Genomic DNA, 16,678 nt, shown 5'->3' on the forward strand with positions numbered 1-16,678 from the left:
TGGGTTGTGATTCCAGTTACGAGATGCATTTGGATTGTTATTGGTGGCCCAATAATTCTGTATTTTATATGTGTTTTTATGTTTTTAAATTGAATATTGTTGTTTTTAGATGTTGTAAACTGCAATGAGTCGCCGACTTAGGCTGAGATATTAGCGGTATACAAGTGCAATAATAAATAAATAATAAATAAATTTGGTTAACCAGTTAAAATTCATGAGTAAACCAGGTTTTTTTAAAAAAAATCTGAAACATTTTCGGGAGGGTTTGAACCCCTAAAACCACCCCCTCACTACAGGCCTGGTCAGACCCCCCCCCCCCCTTTGGCACTGGCTCCTTGAGTTCTTTACTGTCTGTTGGCTCTTTGCTCCCTCTTTGCACTTTTGTATCCCCCTCCTTCCCCATCATACCAGCCTTAGGCCCATCCTCTTCCCCCCACAAATCCACCCAAGACTTGTAGCCTGTCTCCTTTCTCTCCTCCCTCTTGATTTAATGGATGACAGCACAAACACAGTGCTCTTCTTGACCTGCAGCTTGGGCAGAGGGATATTCTCCAGCTTCTGGTCCTGGCTGGGGGGCCCCAGGGTGCAATCCCAGCCAGTAGGTCTGAATGAGCTTTATGTGTCAATGAGCTAGAAAGAGGGAAGGAAATCCCCTTTCAACCTCACGTAGACTGGCCCTGCGTAGAATTAAACAAATATAAAATTTACCTTCAGGGTTGAAATCAGGAATAAAAGGATCCAGCCTTCAGATCTGAAGCTTCAGTTCATAGATTTTGGATGGGCAACAAATACAACGGATTGCTCCAAATAATGCAAAGTTTATTGAATGGTAATATTGCGCAAGCTACATTAAAAACACATGCTTTAAAACCAAAGCAGCATGAAAAAGGATTAAAACATCTTTACAAGACAGGCTCAAGATATATTGTATTATATTGTATTTCACAGTTCGATTTCATCTTCAGTGTGGATATTCTGATGCCTCTAAAGCAGGCATGGGCAAACTTCCTCACTTGGGGACAGCATGCGAGCGCTCCCTGCTAGGAGGACTGGCCTCAGAGTGAAGGAAGGAAGGGAAGGAGAAAGAGGGAGTGAAGGAAGGGAGGATGAAAGGGTGGAAGGAGAAAGAGTGAAAGCGGGAGGAAAGAGGGAAGGAAGGAAAGACATAAGGCAAGGAAGGAAGGATGAAAGGGTGGAAGGGAAGGAGGAAGGAAAAAGAAAAGGGAGGAAGAAAGGAAGAGAAGGATAAAGAAAGGGAAGGAAAGACAAAAGGGAGGGAAGGATGCAAGAGTGGAAGGGAAGGATGGATGGAAGGGAGGGAGAGAAGGAAAGGAGGAAGGAAAGACAAAAGGGAAGGAAGGAGAGAGGGAGAAAGGGAAGGAAGGACAAAAGGGAGGGAAGGATGAAAGAGTGGAAGGGAAGGATGGATGTAAGGGAGGGAGGGAAGGAAAGAAGGAAGGAAAGACAAAAAGATAGACGGGAATGGAGAAAGAGGGAAGGAAGGGAGAAAGGAAAGAAAAGGAAGGAAAGACAAAAGGGAAGGAAGGAGAGAGGGAGAAAGGGAAGGAAGGAAAGGGAGGGAAGGATGAAAGAGTGGAAGGGAAGGATGGATGTAAGGGAGGGAGGGAAGGAAAGGAGGAAGGAAAGACAAAATGGTAGAAGGGAATGGAGAAAGAGGGAAGGAAGGGAGAGAGGAAAGAAAAGGAAGGAAAGACAAAAGGGAAGGAAGGAGAGAGGGAGAAAGGGAAGGAAGGAAAGGGAGGGAAGGATGAAAGAGTGGAAGGGAAGGATGGATGTAAGGGAGGGAGGGAAGGAAAGGAGGAAGGAAAGACAAAATGGTAGAAGGGAATGGAGAAAGAGGGAAGGAAGGGAGAGAGGAAAGAAAAGGAAGGAAGGACAAAAGGGAGGGAAGGATGAAAGAGTGGAAGGGAAGGATGGATGTAAGGGAGGGAGGGAAGGAAAGAAGGAAGGAAAGACAAAAAGATAGACGGGAATGGAGAAAGAGGGAAGGAAGGGAGAAAGGAAAGAAAAGGAAGGAAAGACAAAAGGGAAGGAAGGAGAGAGGGAGAAAGGGAAGGATGGATGTAAGGGAGGGAGGGAAGGAAAGGAGGAAGGAAAGACAAAATGGTAGAAGGGAATGGAGAAAGAGGGAAGGAAGGGAGAGAGGAAAGAAAAGGAAAGACAAAAGGAAAGGAAGGAGAGAGGGAGAAAGGGAAGGAAGGACAAAAGGGAGGGAAGGATGAAAGAGTGGAAGGGAAGGATGGATGTAAGGGAGGGAGGGAAGGAAAGGAGGAAGGAAAGACAAAATGGTAGAAGGGAATGGAGAAAGAGGGAAGGAAGGGAGAGAGGAAAGAAAAGGAAGGAAAGACAAAAGGGAAGGAAGGAGAGAGGGAGAAAGGGAAGGAAGGACAAAAGGGTAGAAGGGAAGGAAGAAGGAGGGGAGAAAGAAGGAGGGAAGGAAGGGAGGGAAGGAGGAAGGAAAGAGGAAGGAAGGATGAAAGAGTGGAAGGGAAAGAGAAAGAGGAAGGAAGGAAAGGATGGTGAGAGAGGGGAGGGCCCGAGAAAAGAGCCCAAGGGACCGCATCCAGCCCCCGGGCCTGGGTTTGCCCATACCGGCTCTAAAGGATTGAATTCTGAGTAAAATGCTACAGGTATCTGTACCGTTTCTCTCCTGTGTGTGTTTTCTGATGAGTCACAAATACCGATTTGCGGGCAAAGCATTTCCCACAATGCGGACATATGTATGGTTTCTCTCCTCTGTGGATTCTCTGGTGAGTCACAAAGTGTGACTTGTGAGCAAGAGGTTTCCCGTTAGTTTGGCATCTGTACGGTTTGTCTCCCGAGTGGACTCTCTGATGTTTCCGAAGAGCTGAACCATGAGCAAAATTTTTCCTACACTCCTGACATCTGTGTGTTTTATTTCCCGTGTGAACTCTCTGGTGACGCTTAAGGTATGTTTTCTGAGCAAAAGATTTCCCACACTGCTGACATTTATGTGGTTTCCCTCCTGTGTGGATTCTCTGGTGAGCCACAAGGTTTGAATGCCACGCAAAATCTTTCCCACACTGCTGACACCTGTAGGGTCTTTCTCCCGTGTGGACTCTCAGATGGGTCACAAGGACTGATTTGCGGACGAAACATTTCTGACATTGCTTGCATTTGTAGGGTTTCTCGCCTGTATGGGTTTTCTGATGAGCCCAAAGGTGCGAATGGGTAGCAAAATATTTGTCACATTGCTGACATCGGTACGGCTTCTCCCCTGTGTGGAATCTCAAGTGCTTCACAAGGTACGACTTGTAAGCAAAGCATTTTCTGCACTGTGGGCATCTGTATGGCTTCTCCCCTGTGTGGATTCTCTTATGAGTTACGAGGCTTGAATAGCAAGACATTTTTTTCCCGCACACCCGGCATTTGTATGGCTTCTCCCCAGTGTGGACTCTCAGGTGGCTTTCCAGGTTTGCCTGCTGAGAAAAACGTTTCCCACACTGCCGGCATTTGTATGGCTTCTCTCCTGTGTGGATTCGGAAGTGGCTCTCGAGGTGCGACTTCCGAGCAAAACATCTCCCACACTGTTGGCATTTGTAGGGTTTCTCTCCTGTGTGAACTCTTTGATGCCTCACAAAGTCTGACTTGTGACCAAAATCTTTCCCACAGTGTTGGCATTTGTAGTGTGGCTTTGTTGTTTGGGTTCCTGTGTAGCTCGCGGGATGTGATTTAGAAGCAAAACCTTTTCCACACTCTTTGCCTCGGCACGCTTCCTCCGCTGTGCAGTTCCCAAGCTGCAGATCTCCCGCACTATGTTTTCTGGACACTCCCCATTTAAAACTATTCATTCTAATATGGGCTTTCTTGTGAAAAATAAGCTTTATCCATTGGGGGAAACATTTTCCACACATAGTGCATGTGTACTGATGCTTGGCAGGACGGTGTTCCCTTCCCAAGTGGGTTTGGAGGTGTTTGGCGGGCGTCTGCTTCTGCCTGCTTGTTTGGGTTTCGTGCCAGTTGTCTCCTACAAAGAAATACAAACAAGATTGAATTCCAGCATCCAGAGAGGAAAGATTTCTGGGTCAACCTAAATCTGAAACGACTTGAAAGCACACAACAATAACAATAATCCTATCTCATCAGCCAGAAGCAGGCCCACACTTCCCATTGAAATACTAATAAGTTTACATTCGTTAAAATTGTTCTTCATTTTAATTATTGTTTTGTTTTTAAGAGGGATCCTCAGTGGCGCAGTGGGTTAAAGCGCTGAGCTGCTGAGCTTGTTGACCTAAAGGTCACAGGTTCAAATCTGGGGAGCGGCATGAGCTAATAATAATAATAATAATAATAATAATAATAATAATGACTTAGATGAAGGGCTAGAAGGCATGATCATCAAGTTTGCAGACGACACCAAATTGGGAGGGAGAGCCAAGACTCCAGAGGACAGGAGCAGGATTCAAAGGGATCTTGACAGATTAGAGAGATGAATGCCCAAACTAACACAATGAAGTTCAACAGTGACAAATGCAAGATACTCCACTTTGGCAGGAAAAACGAAATGCAAAGATACAGAATGGGGGACAATGCCTGGCTCGAGAGCAGTACGTGCGAAAAAGATCTTGGAGTCCTCGTGGACAACAAGCTAAACATGAGTCAGGAATGTGATGTGGCAGCAAAAAAAGCCAATGGGATTTTGGCCTGCATCAATAGGAGCCTAGTGTCTCGATCCAGGGAAGTCATGCTCCCCATGCTCTATTCCGCTTTGGTTAGACCACACCTGGGATATTGTGTCCAATTCTGGGAACCACAATTCAAGAGAGATATTGACAAGCTGGAATGTGTCCAGAGGGGGGCGACTAAAATGATCAAGGGTCTGGAGAACAAGCCCTATGAGGAGCGGCTTAGGGAACTGGGCATGTTTAGCCTGAAGAAGAGAAGGCTGAGAGGAGATATGATAGCCATGTATAAATATGTGAGAGGAAGCCACAGGGAGGAGGAGGGAGCAAGCTTCCTTTCTGCTTCCCTGGAGACTAGGACGCAATGGAACAATGGCTTCAAACTACAAGAGAGGAGATTCCATCTGAACACGAGAAAGAACCTCCTGACTGTGAGAGCCGTTCAGCAGTGGAACTCTCTGCCCCGGAGTGTGGTGGAGGCTCCTTCTTTGGAAGCTTTTAAACAGAGGCTGGATGACCATCTGTCAGGGGTGATTTGAATGCAATATTCCTGCTTCTTGGCAGAATGGGGTTGGACTGGATGGCCCAGGAGGTCTTTTCCAACTCTTGGATTCTATGATAATAATAATAATAATAATAATAATACTTTATTTATACCCCGCTACCATCTTCCCAAGGGAATCGGTGCGGCTTACATGAGGCCGAGCCCACAATACATCAGCAAAACAACAACAACAGCAACACAAAACAATAAAATGAGACTCATAAACAAAAAAACCAAGCAGTAAGCATGAACAATAGCACAACAACACTTAAAAAACCTATGGCTGGGCCAAATGTGATAATTAAATTTTTAAAAAAATAATGCTGAGCATGACCAGGTGAAATATATAACTAGGATAGAATTTTGGAGAGGAAAGGGGTGTGCAGACAATCCTAGATCATTGATAAAGTGCATTTAGGGACATATTACTGGGAGTGTCCTTATTCTGGGAAGGCACACTGGAACAACCACGTTTTCAGGCTCCTCCTAAAGACTGCCAGAGTTGGGGCATGCCTGATGTCCTTGGGGAGTGAGTTCCAGAGTCGAGGGGCCACCACCGAGAAGGCCCTCTCCCTCGTCCCCACCAATCGCGCTTGTGATGGAGGTGGGAGCGCGAGCAGGGCCTCTCCAGATGATCGAAGAGATCGTGTGGGTTCGTATACAGAGATGTGGTCACGAAGGTAGGCGGGTCCCAAACCATTTAGGGCTTTGTAGGTAAGAACCTGCACCTTGAATTGGGACCGGAAAATGAACGGCAGCCAATGGAGCTCCTTGAACAGGAGGGTTGACCGCTCCCTGTAAGGAGCACCAGTTAACAACTTAGCAGCCGCCCGTTGAACCAATTGAAATTTCCGAGCCATCTTCAAGGGCAGACCCACATAGAGTGCATTAAGGTAAAGGTTGTCCCCTGACATTAAATCCAGTCATGTCTGACTCTGGGGTGTGGTGCTCATCTCCATTTCTAAGCCGAAGAGCCAGCGTTGTCCATAGACACCTCCAAGGTCATGTGGCCAGCATGACCACATGGAGCGCCGTTACCTTCCCGCCGGAGCGGTACCTATTGATCTACTCACATTTGCATGTTTTCAAACTGTTAGGTTGGCAGAAGCTAGGGCTGACAGCGGAAGCTTACGACGCTCCCTGGAATCGAACCTGTGACCTTTTGGTCAACAAGCTCAGCAGCTCAGCGCTTTAACCCACTGCGCCACCGGGGGTGCATTACAGTAGTCCAATCTGGAGTTGACTAAGGCATGGACCACCCTGCTGTCAGCCCCAGTTTCTGCCAACCTAGCAGTCTGAAAACATGCAAATGTGAGTAGATCAATGGTTACAGCTCCGGCGGTAAGGTAAGGGCGCTCCATGCAGTCATGCCGGCCACATGACCTTGGAGGTGTCTATGGACAATGCTGGCTCTTTGGCTTAGAAATGGAGATGAGCACCACACCCCAGAATCGGACACGACTGGACTTCATGTCAGGGGAAATCCTTTACCTTTACCTACCTATTGTTTTTAAGTGTTTTTTGCACTACAAATAAGATATGTGCAGCATGCATAGGAATTCATTCATATTATTTTCAAATTATAATCCGACCCTCCAACATTTTGAGGGATTGTGACCTGGCACTTAGAATCATAGACTCATAGAGTTGGAAGAGACCTCCTGGGCCATCCAGTCCAACCCCATTCTGCCAAGAAGCAGGAATATTGCATTCAAATCACCCCTGACAGATGGCCATCCAGCCTCTGTTCAAAAGCTTCCAAAGAAGGAGCCTCCACCACACTCTGGGGTAGAGAGTTCCACTGCTGAACAGCTCTCTCTCACGGTCAGGAAGTTCTTCCTCATGTTCAGATGGAATCTCCTCTCTTGTAGTTTGAAGCCATTGTTCCATTGCGTCCTAGTCTCCAAGGAACAATGGGTTCAAACTACAAGAGAGGAGATTCCATCTGAACATGAGGAAGAACTTCCTGGCTGTGTTTAAAAAGTTTGAGGACTCCTGCTCTAGTGCCTCATTAAACTACAAATTCCCAGACTTCACAGGACAATTAAAATGGAATCCTAGCACTATGCCAGTGTAGTAGGAAAGGATCTTCTGTCTCAATAGGAAGTGCAATGAATTCAAATTCCTTACTCAAGAAGGACACATTCTCGTAGTTTTCCATCATGACCGCATAATACCAGGATCTTTGGTTTTGATCCAAGAGTTCCCATTCCTCCTCAGTGAAATAGAGAGCCACATCCCCAAAGGTCACCTGCAATAGTAAAATGGGATTAATGCAGAGGATGACATATCAACAGTAGAAAACAGCACATCATGCATTATGCAGCCTATTACAGGGAAAACCAGCTGATCCCCAACCCATCTAAAACACAGACATGTGCTTTTCATCTCAAGAACAGGGAAGCATCCTGAGCTCTGAGGATTATTACCTGGGAAGGAATCCCACTGGAGCATTGCAACACACAATATCTGGGAGTCACTCTGGACCGTGCTCTGACCTACACGAAGCACTGCCTGAACATCAAGCAAAAAGTGGGTGCTAGAAACAACATCATACGAAAGCTGACTGGCACAACCTGGGGATCACAACCAGACACAGTGAAGACATCTGCCCTTGCGCTGTGCTACTCTGCTGCTGAGTACGCATGCCCAGTGAGGAACACATCTCACCACACTAAAACAGTGGATGTGGCTCTTAATGAGACATGCCACATTGTCACAGGGTGTCTGCGCCCCACACCACTGGAGAAATTACACTAGTCAGCCGGTATTGCACCACCTGACATCCGCCAGGAAGTGGCAGCCAATAGTGAAAGGACCAAGGCAGAGACATCTCCAGCGCATCCCTTGTTTGGGTATCAGCCAGCACATCAACGACTTAAATCAAGAAATAGTTTTCTAAGATCAGAGACACTCGCTGGAACACCCCAGCAAGCGAGAGTCCAAAAGTGGCAGGCTCAAACCCAGAACCTCAATCAATGGCTGATACCAAATGAGAGACTCCCCCCTGGGCACACAGAAGACTGGGCGACTTGGAAAGTGCTGAACAGACTGCGCTCGGGCACCACGAGGTGCAGAGCCAACCTTCAGAAATGGGGCCACAAAGTGGAATCCACGACATGGGAGTGCGGAGAAGAGCCAACCACTGACCACCTGCTGCAATGCAACCTGAGCCCTGCCACATGCACGATGGAGGACCTCCTTGCGGCAACACCGGAAGCACTCCAAGTGGCCAGATACTGGTCAAAGGACATTTAACCAGCTACCAAACTCACAAGTTGTGTATTTTTCTGTTTGTTTGCTTTGTTCTGTTAGAAATGTAATATAATGGACTGGCTGCTCTGACACGACAAATAAATACCACTGCAACCCACACCAATGATTGTTGATCAAGACCAAAATTGTCACACAGAGCCTCCATGGCCCACTCTACATCCTAGTGCAGTTTGGAAGAGTTTGGACCATGGATGATGGGACTTGCAGTATCTTCATTCACTTCCTGAGACAACTGCGACCCCCATCAATGATGGATCAGGACTAAACTTGCCCAACAGAACCCCCATGAGCCACTCTACATCCTAGTGCAGTTTGGAAGAGTTTTGAACATGGATTATGGGACTTGCAGTATCTTCATTCACTTCCTGAGACCACTGCAACCCCCACCAATGCGGGATCAGGACAAATCTTGGCCAACAGAACCCTCATGACCCACTCTACATCCTAGTGCAGTTTGGACCATGGGTGATAGGACTTGCAGTATCTTCATTCACTTCATGAAACCACTGCGACCACCACCAATGATGGATCAGGACCAAACTTGCCCAACAGAACCCCCATGACCCACTCTACATCCCAGTGCAGTTTGGAAGAGTTTGGACTATGGATGATGGGACTTGCAGTATCTTTATTCACTTCCTGAGACCACTGCAACCCCCTACAAATGATGGATCAAGACCAAACTTGGCCAAAAGAACCCCCATGACCCATCCTACATCCTAGTACAGTTTGGAAGAGTTTGGACCATGGATGATGTGATGTTAACCTGTCTGAAGGTGGCTGTTTCTTCCATGGAGGACAAATTCAGTGGAGTCCTTTCCTTTCATTGGAGACCAGGAAGGCCAGCTCTAGACTTATGTACACCTGCAGAAAGCACAATTAGAGATGAGTTCATTAAAAACTATATTTTAAAAAAATATCCTCCCTCCCTCCCTGATGGCAATACATTTATATAGTGTTCTGCTAATCACCAAAAATAATATGGCCTGAAATAGAATTAAAAATGAGTAAACTGAGGCTCGACACATAATGAGATGACGATCAGTAAAGTGGAAGGCAGTAAGGAAAGAGTATTAAAGATAGATTGACTCAAGGGAAGCCCAAATTTTGGGGTTGCAAGAAGACTTGGTTAACAGGTTCTCAAAGGACTGTCTTGGGTAACGTCAAAACACCAGCAAATTACTTGCTGTTAGGAATTGTGGAAGTCACTTCACATCACATTGTTGGCTCATGTTTAACTTGTTGTCCACGAGGACTCCAAGATCTTTTTCACATGTACTGCTCTTGAGCCAGGCATTGTCCCCCATTCTGTATCTTTGCATTTCATTTTTTCTGCCAAAGTGGAGTATCTTGCATTTGTCCCTGTTGAAGTTCATTTTGTTAGTTTTGGCCATTCATCTCTCTAATCTGTCAAGATCGTTTTGAATCCTGCTCCTGTCCTCTGGAGTATTGGCTCTCCTTCCCAATTTGGTGTTGTCTGCAAACTTGATGATCCTGCCTTCTAACCCTTCATCTAAGTCATTAATAAAGATGTTGAACAGGACCGGGCCCAGGATGGAACCCTGCTGATGGCACTCCACTTGTCACTTCTTTCCAAGATGAAGAGGAAGCATTGGTGAGCACCCTCTGGGTTCATCCATTTAACCAATTACAGATCCACCTCACCGTAGTTTTGCCTAGCTCACATTTGACTAGTTTCAGAAGGTAATGGGGGACCTTGTCAAAGGTCTTACTGAAGTCCAGGTATGCTACATTTCCCTCAAAAAAAAAAAAAACCCAAATGAGCCTGGTTTTCCCTCAGAAAAAGCCTTTTGTTTCCTCAGAAAATGCCAAAGGAGGCTGCTTCTCCCTCAGAAAAGGCCTTTTTCCCTCAGAAAGGCCACAGGCTGGTTTTCCCTCAGAAGAGGCCTCTTTTCCCTCAGATGAGACTACAGGGGCGACTACACCGCTGTGAGTCGCCCCTGGGCTGAGAACAGCGGTCTATAAGCACAGTAAATAAATAAAATAAATAAATAATACAGGAAGAAGGTTTTTCCTCAGAAAATACCTCTTTACCCTCAAAAAACCCCAAACAAGGCTGGTTTTCCCTCAGAAAAAAAACCTTTTTTCCCCTCAGGAAAATGCCAAAGGAGGCTTCTTCTCCCTTAGAAAAGGCCTTTTTCCCTCAGAAAGGTGACAGGAGGCTGGTTTTCCCTCAGAAGAGGCCTTTTTCCCCTCAGATGAGGCCATAGGAAGCAGGTTTTCACTCAGAAAAGACCTCTTTTCCCTCAGAAAGGCCACAGGAGGCTGGTTTTCCCTCAGAAGAGGCCTCTTTCCCTTCAGATGGGGCCACAGGAAGCAGGTTTTCCCTCAGAAGAGGCCTCTTTTCCCTCAGATGAGGCCGCAGGAAGAAGGTTTTCCCTCAGAAAAGACCTCTTTTCCCTCAAAAAACCTCAATCGAGGCTGGTTTTCCCTCAGAAAGGCCACAGGAGGCAGGTTTTCCCTCAGAAGAGACCTCTTTTCCCTCAGAAGAGAACACAGGAGGCAGGTTTTCCCTCAGAAGAGACTTCCTTTCCCTCAGAAGAGAAAACAGGAGGGAGGTTTTCCCTCCGAAAAGGCCCTTTTTTATTAATGTTACAGTGTAGAGAAGGCCTGGACCAACCTCGTCCCTCTAGGTGTTTTGGACTGCAACTCCTACCATTCCTTAACAGCCTCCCTGGAGGAAGGGACGAGGTTGGCCCAGGCCTGCTTCATAGTCCTCTCCCTCCCTGCCCTTCCTCTTTTACCTGAGACCGACCCTTTCCTTTTCAAGAGAGAGGCCACTTCTGTTCCCTCAGAAAATGCCAAAGGAGGCTGCTTCTCCCTTAGAAAAGGCCTTTTTCCCTCAGAAAGGTGACAGGAGGCTGGTTTTCCCTCAGAAGAGGCCTTTTCCCCCTCAGATGAGGCCATAGGAAGCAGGTTTTCACTCAGAAAAGACCTCTTTTCCCTCAGAAAGGCCACAGGAGGCTGGTTTTCCCTCAGAAGAGGCCTTTTTCCCTCAGAAAGGCCACAGGAGGCTGATTTTCCCTCAGAAGAGGCCTTTTCCCCCTCAGATGAGGCCATAGGAAGCAGGTTTTCCCTCAGAAAAGACCTCTTTTCCCTCAGAAAGGCCACAGGAGGCTGATTTTCCCTCAGAAGAGGCCTCTTTCCCTTCAGATGGGGCCACAGGAAGCAGGTTTTCCCTCAGAAGAGGCCTCTTTTCCCTCAGATGGGGCCACAGGAAGCAGGTTTTCCTTCAGAAGAGGCCTCTTTTCCCTCAGATGAGGCCGCAGGAAGAAGGTTTTCCCTCAGAAAATACCTCTTTTCCCTCAGAAGAGAACACAGGAGGCAGGTTTTCCCTCCGAAAAGGCCTTTTTTTCATTAATGTTACCGTGTAGAGAAGGCATGGGCAAATTTCAGCCCTCTAGGTGTTTTGGACTGCAACTCCCACAATTCCTTAACAGCCTCCCTGGAGGAAGGGACGAGGTTGGCCCAGGCCTGCTTCATAGTCCTCCCCCTCCCTGCCCTTCCTCTTTTACCTGAGATCGACCCTTTCCTTTTCAGTAATCGAGAGAAAGAGAGAGAGAGGCCACTTCTGTCCTTTGAGTCCTCCCAGGAGCAGTGAGAATGAGTCTTCCTAGAAAGAAAGGAAATGACAATGAGTGGAGGAAGTGGAGAAGGGCGACGCCTCTCATTCAGACGTCATTTCCGGAGGGAGGAGCCAGGCTCAGCAGGTGAGGAGCAGGAAGGAAGAGGAAGAAGGTGAGATGGTGACAAAGGTGGCTTCTTTTATGGGGGTCATTATTGTCCTTTGGGGTGAAAGGAGGGAAAAGGAAGGGGAGAAACTCCAGCCTGGCCTTTGTTTTCAGCAGCTCAAGGCCAGAGAGAGAGAGAGGAAGGAAAGAAGGAAATGATTTTGGGAAATGGCATTCCTAACCACCATTTGGAGATCATAACTTTTTAGGCAAGCATGACCTTTCAGAGAAGAGCCAAAAACCCTTTAGAGTAGGATCTTCTCTTGTGATATACAACGAGATATAATTATGCCAGGAAATGGTTTCAGTTGTTAGACTGAATAACCTGTTACATCTGATCTGATAGGAAAACAGAGCTTTAGAAGTGTTCCTCCGTGCCCAAAAACATATATAGTAAAGGTAGTAAAGGTAAACAAACTAGTCCAATGTGGGCTAGGCAAATCTACGGTGAGGTGGATCTGGAATTGGTTAAATGAACGAACCCAGAGGGTGATGCTCCCCAAGGCTTCCTCTTCACAGAATCATAGAATCAAAAAGTTGGAAGAGACCTCATGGGCCATCCAGTCCAACCCCATTCTGCCAAGAAGCAGGAATATTGCATTCAAATCACCCCTGACAGATGGCCATCCAGCCTCTGTTTAAAAGCTTCCAAAGAAGGAGCCTCCACCACACTCCGGGGCAGAGAGTTCCACTGCTGAACGGCTCTCACAGTCAGGAAGTTCTTCCTCATGTTCAGGTGGAATCTCCTCTCTTGTAGTTTGAAGCCATTGCTCCATTGCGTCCTAGTCTCCAAGGAAGCAGAAAACAAGCTTGCTCCCTCCTCCTCCCTGTGGCTTCCTCTCACATATTTATACATGGCTATCATATCCCCTCTCCGCCTTCTCTTCTTCAGGCTAAACTATGCCCAGCTCCTTAAGCCGCTCCTCATAGGGCTTGTTCTCCAGACCCTTGATCATTTTAGTCACCCTCCTCTGGACACATTCCAGCTTGTCAATATCTCTCTTGAATTGTGGTGCCCAGAATTGGACACAATATTCCAGGTGTGGTCTAAACAAAGCGGAATAGAGGGGTAGCATTACTTCCTTAGATCTAGACACTATGCTCCTATTGATGCAGGCCAAAATCCCATTGGCTTTTTTTTTTGCCGCCACATCACATTGTTGGCTCATGTTTCACTTGTTGTCCACAAGGACTCCAAGATCTTTTTCACACGTACTGCTCTCGAGCCAGGCATTGTCCCCCATTCTGTATCTTTGCATTTCCTTTTTTCTGCCAAAGTGGAGTATCTTGCATTTGTCACTGTTGAACTTCATTTTGTTAATTTTGGCCAATCATCTCTCTAATCTGTCAAGATTGTTTTGAATCCTGCTCCTGTCCTCTGGAGTGTTGGCTATCCCTCCCAATTTGGTGTCGTCTGTCAGTTCCAGCTTCCCATGTGGGGACATGAGTGAAGCCTCCCACAAGGATGGTAAAACATCAAAGACATCCGGGTGTCCCCTGAGCAATTCTCTCACACCAGAAGCCACTTGCAGTTTCTCAAGTAGATCCTGTGACACACACAAAATTAGATAAACAGATTACTAGAGAAGGCTAGAAGAAGGTTGTCATGTCCAACATACCCAGCCTCTGGAATTTATTTATCGTGTCATCAGCAACCATACCATTGTGTTACAATTCTAACAAAACAAAACAAACACACAGATTAAAAAGAAAAAAGAAAAAAAACCCACAGATTTTGCAAACTTGGTAGTTGGTTAGATGTCCTTTGACGAGTATCTGGCCACTTGGAGTGCCTCTGATGTTGCCGCAAGAAGGTCCTCCCTTGTGCATGTGGCAGGGCTCAGGTTGCATCACAGCAGGTGGTCAGTGGTTTGCTCTTCTCCGCACTCGCACGTCGTGGATTCCACTTTGTGGCCCCATTTCTTGAGGTTGGCTCTGCATCTCGTGGTGCCAGAGCGCAGTCTGTTCAACGCCTTCCAAGTCGCCCCATCTTCTGTGTGCCCAGGGGGGAGTCTCTCATCTGGTATCACCCATGGATTGAGGTGCTGGGTTTGGGCCTGCCACTTTTGGACTCTCGCTTGCTGGGGTGTTCCAGCGAGTGTCTCTGTAGATCTAAGAAAACTATGTCTCTGGAATAATAATAATGATAATAATAGGACCAAACCCAGGGGCCATCCAGACTAACCCCCTTCTGCCATGCAGGAAAAGCACCTAACAAAACAGTTATCAATTGGTCATATAGTCAAAAGGGGGGAGAGAGAGCACGCACATGTGGTCTATAGTCTGAAGTGATCATGTGGCCTGTAGTCCCTTTTATAACTTCTCAGGAACCATAGAGTAAAGGAAGCTGCATACCAGAACATGCGTACAGGAAACAGCAAGCAACAGGATCATAGATAAACAGATTACTAGAGAAGGCTTGAAGAAGGTTGTCATTTCCAACACTATCCCACTATCCTCTTCTTTATGCTTATTATTATTATTATTATTATTATTATTATTATTATTAGAAACACAATGAGTCCACAGCAAACAAGATCACTCTGCTAGCTGTTGTATTGGATCACACGTCAGACACTTCCCAAGTGTCTAGGACTGTGTGATGTATTGGCAAATAATGCGTGCAGATCCCAGTAGGGTGGCCTTTTGCAGCTGGCAGATGGCAATTTTGTCAGTGCCGATTGTGTTTAAGTGCAGGCCAAGGTCTTTAGGCACTGCACCCAGTGTGCCAATTACCACTGGGACCACCTTTACTGGTTTGTGCCAGAGCCTTTGCAGTTCGATCTTTAAATGCTCATATCGTGTCAGCTTTTCCAGTTGTTTCTCTTCAATCCTGCTGTCACCTGGGATTGCAACATCGACGATCCACACTCAGTTTTTTAACACAATCGTGAGGTCAGGAGTCCTGTGCTCCAAAACTCTGTCAGTCTGAATTCAGAAGTCCCAGAGGAGTTTGATGTGTTGTTGTTGTTGTTGTTATTATTATTATTATTATTATTATTATTAGCCGTCCCCAGCCACGCATTACTGTGGGCCAGTCTGTGTATATGTGTTTTGTGTGTTTGTGTATATTTGTGTATGTGTGTATATATGTGTGTTTGCATATATATATATAGAGAGAGAGAGAGAGATGGTTTTGCACATGCGTTGTAATGTATTTTTTATGTTTTGGCTTTTTAAGCCTCTTATGCTGTGTTTTTCAGTATTTTTATGAGTGATGGTCACTCATTGGCCTGATATGTGTATTGTGTCCAAATTTGGTGTCATTTGGTCCAGTGGTTTTTGAGTTATGTTAATCCCACAAGCAAACATTACATTTGTATTGTCGAAGGCTTTCATGGCCGGAATCACTGGGTTGTAGGTTTTTTCGGGCTGTATGACCATATTCTAGAGGCATTCTCTCCTGACATTTCGCCTGCATTTATGGCAAGCATCCTCAGACGTAGTGAGGTCTGTTTTTCCTAGTTCCAACAGACTTCACTACCTCTGAGGATGCTTGCCATAGATGGCAGGCGAAACGTCAGGAGAAAATGCCTCTAAAACATGGCCATATAGCCCAAAAAAACCTACAACAACCCAAACATTACATATATATAGATTTCAAACATTTCTACCCCGTCTTTGTCAACCCCCGGAGGGGGACTCAGGATGGCTTGCATTTGCAATAATTTGATGCTGCAACATATAATAGATACAACAATATAACAACAATTTAAAACAATAGATAGAACATTAATTAAAAACAATTAAAACATTATTTTCAGTCATATAACCAGTCCAGTTCCACATTCAAAGTGTGCTGTTATGCCTGCTGTCCAAAAGCCTGGTCCCAGAACCATGATTTCAATTTCTTCCTGAAAGACAGGAGGGATGAGGCCGATCTTATCTCAGGTGGGGGGCCATCACCAAGAAGGCCCTGTCTCTCGTCCCCGCCAAATGCATTTCTGAAGCTGGTGGGACCAAGAGCAGGGCCTCCCCAGATGATCTTAAACTGCGAGGCGGGACGTAGAGGTTTCTTAAAGGTCTCTCTGAATGAAAAGGCAGGAGAACAAGTGGGAGGGAGACCTAGCTTAATGAGGGATTATGGGGGGGGGGGCATTATTATTATTATTATTATTATTATTAAGTTCTTGTGGGTTTTTTCGGGCTATATGGCCATGTTCTGGAGGCAATTTTTCTCCTGACGTTTCGCCTGCATCTATGGCAAGCATCCTCAGAGGTAGTGAGGTCTGTTGGAAATAGGAAAAAGGGGGTTTATATATCTGTGGAATGACCAGAGTGGGACAAAGGACTTATGTCAGTTGGGCTAGGTGTGAATCTTTCAACTGACCATCTTGATTAGCATACAATGGGCTGACTGTGCCTGGAGCAAACTCTTCTTGAAAGGTAATTAGATGTCCCTGCCTGTTTCCTCTCTGCTGTTTTTGCTGTTGCAGTTTTAG

At 46.2% G+C, this 16,678-nt stretch overlaps 2 protein-coding genes across 5 annotated transcripts in view; one reads left to right on the forward strand and one right to left on the reverse strand.

Moving 5' to 3' along the window:
* The window catches only part of LOC132766367 (zinc finger protein 420-like), a 44,449-nt gene that overhangs the window by 16,098 nt on the left and 11,673 nt on the right, over positions 1-16,678 (forward strand). The window contains exon 1 of one of the 3 annotated variants that reach the window (XM_067465042.1): positions 12,164-12,243. The exons of 1 other annotated variant lie outside the window; for it this stretch is intronic. The gene's annotated coding sequence lies outside the window, so the exon portion shown is untranslated. Of the gene's footprint in view, positions 1-12,163; positions 12,244-16,678 lie in introns of those variants that run through there. One more of the 3 variants, XM_067465041.1, reaches the window with a different exon arrangement.
* On the reverse strand, positions 799-12,141 carry LOC132766235 (zinc finger protein 431-like). 2 transcript variants are annotated; one of them, XM_060760611.2, is made up of 4 exons: positions 12,021-12,141; positions 9,251-9,348; positions 7,339-7,459; positions 799-4,009 (listed from the first exon to the last, which is right to left on the reverse strand). In XM_060760611.2, the coding sequence occupies exons 2-4, from the start codon at positions 9,275-9,277 to the stop codon at positions 2,646-2,648; spliced, it is 1,512 nt and encodes a 503-aa protein (XP_060616594.2). In that variant the 5' UTR covers positions 9,278-9,348; positions 12,021-12,141; the 3' UTR covers positions 799-2,645. The 2 variants fall into 2 exon arrangements, with proteins under 2 accessions (XP_060616594.2, XP_067321153.1); XM_067465052.1 differs by lacking the exon at positions 12,021-12,141 and adding an exon at positions 11,250-11,286.

Source organism: Anolis sagrei, chromosome 2 (genome assembly GCF_037176765.1).
Source record: "Anolis sagrei isolate rAnoSag1 chromosome 2, rAnoSag1.mat, whole genome shotgun sequence".
Lineage (NCBI taxonomy): Eukaryota > Metazoa > Chordata > Lepidosauria > Squamata > Dactyloidae > Anolis > Anolis sagrei.

Bases quoted from the DNA above. Each gene is read 5' to 3' on its own strand.
- LOC132766235 (XM_060760611.2), bottom strand. From the start codon at position 9,277: ATGGAAGAAACAGCCACCTTCAGACAG. The intron at 7,460-9,250 runs GTTAACATCACA...TTACTATTGCAG, and splicing joins AAACAGCCACCTTCAGACAG to GTGACCTTTGGGGATGTGGC. The intron at 4,010-7,338 runs GTAAGGAATTTG...ATTTCTTTGTAG, and splicing joins CGAGAATGTGTCCTTCTTGA to GAGACAACTGGCACGAAACC.